The sequence below is a fragment of the Salvelinus fontinalis genome, chromosome 11 (assembly GCF_029448725.1).
Source record: "Salvelinus fontinalis isolate EN_2023a chromosome 11, ASM2944872v1, whole genome shotgun sequence".
Taxonomy (NCBI): domain Eukaryota; kingdom Metazoa; phylum Chordata; class Actinopteri; order Salmoniformes; family Salmonidae; genus Salvelinus; species Salvelinus fontinalis.
This window is the reverse complement of record NC_074675.1, coordinates 53,230,972-53,238,959: the sequence shown is the minus strand read 5'-3', so window position 1 is coordinate 53,238,959 and position 7,988 is coordinate 53,230,972. Positions and strand designations below refer to the sequence as shown.

Here is a 7,988-nt window from a genome sequence, read left to right as displayed (position 1 = left end):
CTACACAAAACCTTCTAGTAGTGGGGCGAATTCTGTCAGCCCAATTAAAAACACTAGAACTCTCCCACCATCAATGAGCGGTTCATTAGGGGCTCATTGTCATGCTGGACACAGACAGACACAGAGAGAGGTCCCTGGGAAATATGCCAAGGAGAGTCCTATAAACTAATGCTTTTCTCTTCTGAAATAGAACAGCGCTACATTGTCCATGTGCCAGGCCCGGGGAGGGAGTTGCCCTTGGCCATTTATCTTTGTATCCTTGAGGCCGTGCAGTAATCGCCCTATATTTGACATCAGCTTTAAATGGCCACATCAGCAGACAGATAATCAGTTAGATAAAGAAGAGCCAACGCCGGGGCCTCTATAAAAAGGGAGGCTAACTGGGCATTCTCAGTCCCACAGTCCTGCCACAGTAGTAACACTGCCCACGGTAGACATGGCATTCAACGGGACCTGGAAAGTTGAACGCAACGAGAACTATGACAAGTTTATGGAGCAGATGGGTGAGTCGGTGTGTGTGTGGATGTGTACAATGTGTATGTGCGTGTGTGTGTGTGTGTGTGTGTGTGTCTGTGTTTGATGAAAGGTGATGTTGCACTTCTTAATGAAGGATTTCCAATGTGGCTTGGTATGATCAGCACTTACATCAACGGTATAAGCTACTATCAGACTTATAGTATCATCCTATACGATACTGTCAGATGTATATTTTCATCCTATAAGTCTGACTGTATCATATAGGATTTATAAAGCAAGTGTTGGTATGTTGCGTGTGTGACGGTGATGGTTCTGAGGTAATCTTTGATCCTGTGGCCTGTTTGAGTGTATGTGAGTTACCAGTCAGAGGCGTGCTGTATTGCAGCACAGCTATAATAATAGCTCTTGGCTGTTGCCATTTTAAAAGCTTGTCAACAAACACAAGCGTTTTTTGGGTTCTAGGTAGGGTCTAATGGCTAATATTACCGTGACGGACGCACACCATTTCCAGACAGTTAATATGAATAAATGGCCAAATTGGACCTTGGACCTAATTGATAACTCCTGCAGTTTACAATTCTTAAGTACATAAACACAATGCGAATAAAACATTTTTAGTAGCCCAACTTGGGGCTTAAACCTTTACAGTCTATCCAGCACTTTAGTATTTACACCAAGAGACTCAGACCCCACGCCTCATCTACAACACTCTATATATCCAGCACTTTAGTATTTACACCAAGAGACTCAGACCCCACGCCTCATCTACAACACTCTATATATCCAGCAAATTAGTATTTACACCAAGAGACTCAGACCCCATGCCTCATCTACAACACTCTATATATCCAGCACTTTAGTATTTACACCAAGAGACTCAGACCCCACGCCTCATCTACAACACTCTATATATCCAGCAAATTAGTATTTACACCAAGAGACTCAGACCCCATGCCTCATCTACAACACTCTATATATCCAGCACTTTAGTATTTACACCAAGAGACTCAGACCCCACGCCTCATCTACAACACTCTATATATCCAGCAAATTAGTATTTACACCAAGAGACTCAGACCCCATGCCTCATCTACAACACTCTATATATCCAGCACTTTAGTATTTACACCAAGAGACTCAGACCCCATGCCTCATCTACAACACTCTATATATCCAGCACTTTAGTATTTACACCAAGAGACTCAGACCCCATGCCTCATCTACAACACTCTATATATCCAGCAAATTAGTATTTACACCAAGAGACTCAGACCCCACGCCTCATCTACAACACCCTATATATCCAGCACTTTAGTATTTACACCAAGAGACTCAGACCCCACGCCTCATCTACAACACTCTATATATCCAGCAAATTAGTATTTACACCAAGAGACTCAGACCCCATGCCTCATCTACAACACTCTATATATCCAGCACTTTAGTATTTACACCAAGAGACTCAGACCCCACGCCTCATCTACAACACTCTATATATCCAGCAAATTAGTATTTACACCAAGAGACTCAGACCCCACGCCTCATCTACAACACTCTATATATCCAGCACTTTAGTATTTACACCAAGAGACTCAGACCCCATGCCCCATCTACAACACTCTATATATCCAGCACTTTAGTATTTACACCAAGAGACTCAGACCCCATGCCTCATCTACAACACTCTATATATCCAGCACTTTAGTATTTACACCAAGAGACTCAGACCCCACGCCTCATCTACAACACTCTATATATCCAGCAAATTAGTATTTACACCAAGAGACTCAGACCCCACGCCTCATCTACAACACTCTATATATCCAGCAAATTAGTATTTACACCAAGAGACTCAGACCCCATGCCTCATCTACAACACTCTATATATCCAGCAAATTAGTATTTACACCAAGAGACTCAGACCCCATGCCTCATCTACAACACTCTATATATCCAGCACTTTAGTATTTACACCAAGAGACTCAGACCCCACGCCTCATCTACAACACTCTATATATCCAGCAAATTAGTATTTACACCAAGAGACTCAGACCCCATGCCTCATCTACAACACTCTATATATCCAGCAAATTAGTATTTACACCAAGAGACTCAGACCCCACGCCTCATCTACAACACTCTATATATCCAGCACTTTAGTATTTACACCAAGAGACTCAGACCCCACGCCTCATCTACAACACTCTATATATCCAGCACTTTAGTATTTACACCAAGAGACTCAGACCCCACGCCTCATCTACAACACTCTATCTACTGCATTTTCCAACAGGCATCAATGTGATGAAGAGGAAGTTGGCTGAACATGACAACCTGAAGGTTATCATCGAGCAGACAGGAGACAAGTTCCACATCAAGGAATCCAGCACCTTCCGTAACAAAGACATCGACTTCACCCTGGGCGTACAGTTTGACTACGCCCTGGCCGACGGCACCGAAGTCTCAGTATGGTTCAACTCTTTCAACCTACACTTATTTTAGTAGGCTATCGTACACAGTATCCAACAGACAGTTGTAGATATTGAAATCTAAGCCAAGTCATAAAGCCTTCATAAAGCCTTCATAAAACCTTCATAAAGCCTTCATAAAATGTAAATCCTCCAAATGATTTCTGCTTTGTGTCTTTGATAAACTGTTGTTCGTGCTGATGATGGAGTTGGAAGATTTTACCTTTCACAGCAGTTTATACGATGTAAGCCTTCTGAAGTCTGGCAGTGACCTATGCATGACTGTACACTGTAAAAGTGTTTTGGAGTTTTTGTCCATATAGAGTAACCCGTTAGAATAAGTTTACAATTAATATATGTATATTTGCTCTATAAATTCATGTTTGGCTAGCCATTTCTTTTAAGCTCATGGTTGGCTAGCCATTTCTGTATTAGCTCATGGTTGGCTAGCCATTTCTTTATAAGCTCATGTTTGGCTAGCCATTTCTTTATAAGCTCATGGTTGGCTAGCCATTTCTTTATTAGCTCATGGTTGGCTAGCCATGTCTTTATAAGCTCATGGTTGGCTAGCCATTTCTTTATTAGCTCATGTTTGGCTAGCCATTTCTTTATAAGCTCATGGTTGGCTAGCCATTTCTGTATTAGCTCATGTTTGGCTAGCCATTTCTTTATTAGCTCATGGTTGGCTAGCCATTTCTTTATTAGCTCATGGTTGGCTAGCCATTTCTTTATTAGCTCATGGTTGGCTAGCCATTTCTTTATAAGCTCATGTTTGGCTAGCCATTTCTTTATTAGCTCATGGTTGGCTAGCCATTTCTTTATAAGCTCATGTTTGGCTAACCATTTGTTTCAATCGACCTATGCCCTAGATATATCTTATCTCAAGATACTGTTTAACCCACGCATCGATAACAATGGGTGATTTGAGCATATATTATGTCTACGAGCGACGTCCATTACAGTCACCGTTAACCCTATCTGTCCCACAGGGTACTTGGGAGATGGATGGAGATGTGTTGAAGGGTAAATTCACCAGGAAAGACAACAGTAAGGTGCTGACCACCACTCGGGCCCTGGTGGGAGGAGAGCTAGTACAGGTCAGTGTGGGAAAAACGCACATCATGTATCTTTTCAAATGATCTTTATAATGTTTTACCACTTTATACCAGAATAACTTGAAGTGATATGTTTTTAATAACCACATGTGAGTTTTTAAATCTTTAATTTTGACTTTTTTTTCCTGACTTGTTTAATTGAATGTAGTATATTTTTCCTTGTAACTGTTACCTTCTGCATAATCCAGTCTTGTTGACTGCGAGCATGAATCAAATCAAATCAAATAAGCCATTATAAATCATTTAAACTTTTACAATCTAAAAGGTTATAAATGCTAATGCATAAAAATGTACATAAATGCAGATAAATGTTTATAACATGTATATTTCCTACCTACACAGTATATTAATGTTTGTAAATTAACATTTGTCCTACTGAAACATTACCAATAGTATTGTCATAACTGCATAAGCATTGTAATCAGAGATTCATATTGTAGTCTCTAGTGTACTCACTGTGCTGGTACTTCTATTTCAATGACAATGGCAACCATTTTACATTGATGAAGGACTCTCTTCTCCAACAGAGCTATAACTACGATGGGGTGGATGCCAAGAGGATTTTCAAGAAGGCTTAAAGGGATTCATGACGAATTTCTATCTCGCATACCATTATGTTTTTTCTAACCTTAAGAATATGTGGCAAGACTTTAGCTCAGGTGCCAAATTTAAAGTATGAGTCAAAAATTGCAGTGCCTTCACCTCGTTCTCTATACCCCATGTACCCCCAAGAATAGCTCCAATAGTTCACTATTGGATGAAGGCCATATCACCCTCTGAAGAGCCCTTTAACTGAAGGTGTGGAACATAGAATTAAGAATTAGAATACTGGAAAGGTCATGAACATTCTTATGACGGTACAAAGGTTAGCTATGTTGGTCAGGGAGTTGGTCAACCATGGTTTGCCAGTGCTGTGATAAGATATTGTGTAAAATAATGAATTTTAAGAACGTATCTGCACTGGTATGTTCGTTAGCTATCTAGCCAGCCAATTTCCGAGGAATGATTCCATCCATTTTTCAAATGAACTGCCAATATACCATTGAAACAATGCAGTCAATCCACAGCGATACAGTGGCTGAAATCAGTTGACGACAGGACTTAGTTAATGAGGACTTAGTTAATGAGGACTTAGTTAACGAGGACTTAGTTGTAAATGCAACAAGTACTGACATTGTATCATATAAAAGCACTCACAGTTTTCAAAGAAAATAAACATTTAGACATTGATGGTCTGTTTACATGTATTTCAGAAGCTATTTATACAGAACATTTGTATAAAACAAGTATAAACTGTATTTATAATTATATGACAATATTTTAGTTTGACATTAATTATAATACACAATTTCTGATATACTACATGCCTTACTTTTATTTTCCTGCATGAAACAAATCTGGATTATGCCTCTGCTGCCATTCATTCACATTAGACTGGCTTGGATTTCTACCTGACCAATATGGTTGCCATTTTCATCCCCATTCTGGAACTTTGAGGGTTTATGACATAGCCCCTCTGGTAAATGAATAGCATTTCCACAGTGTGGTCCACTAAAATCTTCCAAAAATTCGTAAAGCAAGGAACATTATGTTGGCTGATATACTTCCACAGTGACTACAACCTTTGAACAATAAAGATTAAACTCTCCACTGAATCCAGAAAGGGTAACTGTCATCTTTGGTGTACATTTAACAGGTGTCCTTTTATACTCAACTTTTTTAAATAATTGGTCTTGCACAATAAAATACTTTAACGTTCCAGTGAATTGTATATGCCTGCATGATTTGAAAATGTCATTGTGAGATTTGTTATCATACTTTACTTGAAGCCTCCATCATTAGCCAATGTAAAACTGTCATGAATACGCCATAGCACGATACAAGCTGTTATTTACCTCAGGAGTCATATCTCCTGAACTGACATAGTCTGTCATGACAATTTCTATCATCGTCTAGTCTCTACCATTATTATGATAGCATTATGTAGACCTTAATGTGAAGAGTTTTGATAAATCATGAGGAGATGTTTTGGTAACACTGACAAAAATAACAGACTGATTCCTCATGACCGGTTGTTCGTTCTATCGGTTCCATTGCCAGGGATGTGTCCCAGACGTTCAGTCTTTTTGTTCTGTATCTATGGACATGACCCAGTCGTTCATTCTAAATGTTCTGTATCTATGGACCCGACCCAGTCGTTCATTCTAAATGTTCTGTATCTATGGACGCGACCCAGTCGTTCGTTCTAAATGTTCTATTGCCATACTGGCTGGCAACATTCACATTCTTTGCTTTCTAGCTTGCTTTCCAACTACGGCTAATTTACAGCCAAGTCGAACAGTGCAGCCAGAATAACAACAAAGTAGATGCATTTGCATTTGCTTAAGCTGTTTTCTAGTGACATGTATTTGGATACATCCATAACAATGAGCAAATGACGCTCAATCTCACCTGGTATAGAAAATGTATTCTCTCGTCAGGACGCTGTTGTTCAGAGGAGCTAGCCAACAACACAGCTAACACAATCACTTCAAACTGAAGCTGGAAAGACTGCAAACTAGCTGAACTTCAATTCATTTGACCTGTTTTTTAATTGATATTTATCTTTTATGTATCCATAAAAATAATGCTGATTCATGATTTCGACTCGGTGAGAAAAACTGCCTGCCTGTGTGTCTCATCCCGACTCCCAACACGTTCATTACCATGCAACAACCGGAGATCGAATTTAAGTATTTAAACAATGTTGCAAATGTCAGAGAGACAGACAACAAGGTTTATACAAATGACCGCCGTTGAAAACTAAATGTTAGTCTAAAAGAAATGTGAGATAATGTCTAGATGCTTTTATAGTGGAGATCAAGTTGATAAATAATCTGGCTGGGTTGATGAGACAGTGGATTGCGCAGTCAGATGGAAAAGAGAAAAGAAACATTTTAACGTCATAGATTTATCTGGTGGTAACTTGTGGAATGGACACCAGCTGGAATGCAGTTTTAACCAATCACCATTCAGGATTGGACCCACCCGCTGTATAAATATATTGATTTAGGGGGTTGAATTTATGTTTATTTTTTTTTTTACAAATCATAGATTTTTTCTTCCACTTTGACATTACAGATTATTTTGTGTAGATAACTGACTAAAAAATGACAGTTAAATCCATTTTAATACCACTTTGAAATACCATACTTTCTGAAGGCATTGTTCAAATGTTACTGCCTACTTTTTTTAGCAATTTGAATCAGTGGACTTTGAGATCAAAGCTGGACAATATCAACCTGTTATCAAGATGTCGTAATAAAGATATGATAATGTAGATTTGATGAAGATGACATTTTATACGTCTCATATTTTCACAACAGTTTAGTGGTGGTGAGGGAGGAGTTAAACACTGCTCTCACTTCCAACCACATGATGACCAAAGTCATGTGCTGGGAAAGTTCAACGAACTCTGCAGTAGGCTACATTTAGACATTTTGAATGGGATGCAAGTCATATGATATCTGTGCTGCGCTTATTGACAATGCATCATTCATTTGCAGGTGCTTCAGTGTATTTTGTAAACTTGAAAATGAGTCCATGGTTTGAAAAATGGCACATTATCTACTTAAATAATGAACACAGGAACAACGACCCAACTTAATGTGCCAACCCTCTATGTCCACAAGATGGCGACATAAGCCTTTAGGTTTGAGTAGCCGTGCTTGTTGTATCCCTCGGCAAATTTGACAATGCCCTCACAACCACCTGATCTTGACAGCATATCAGGGTGGTGGTCCATTCAGTCAATACAGGAAGTCAACTGAAATCCAGTTTATTGTCAATCATTTTTCTATGAGGATTTACATGTCAAATTACTTTCTGAATGAAAGGGATGGACCACAACCCTGTTGCATAAATGTGATGTGCCTCGTGTTATCTCTGT

At 39.2% G+C, this 7,988-nt stretch overlaps 1 protein-coding gene across 1 annotated transcript; it reads left to right on the top strand.

Moving 5' to 3' along the window:
- Window positions 1–266: 266 nt before the first annotated feature.
- On the top strand, window positions 267–5,826 carry LOC129865934 (fatty acid-binding protein, intestinal-like). The gene is made up of 4 exons (XM_055939020.1): window positions 267–503; window positions 2,771–2,943; window positions 3,935–4,042; window positions 4,588–5,826. The coding sequence occupies exons 1-4, from the start codon at window positions 437–439 to the stop codon at window positions 4,636–4,638; spliced, it is 399 nt and encodes a 132-aa protein (XP_055794995.1). The 5' UTR covers window positions 267–436; the 3' UTR covers window positions 4,639–5,826.
- Window positions 5,827–7,988: the final 2,162 nt, after the last annotated feature.

Bases quoted from the DNA above. Each gene is read 5' to 3' on its own strand.
- LOC129865934 (XM_055939020.1), top strand. From the start codon at position 437: ATGGCATTCAACGGGACCTGGAAAGTTGAACGCAACGAGAACTATGAC. The intron at 2,944-3,934 runs GTATGGTTCAAC...TCTGTCCCACAG, and splicing joins CCGACGGCACCGAAGTCTCA to GGTACTTGGGAGATGGATGG. The intron at 4,043-4,587 runs GTCAGTGTGGGA...CTTCTCCAACAG, and splicing joins TGGGAGGAGAGCTAGTACAG to AGCTATAACTACGATGGGGT.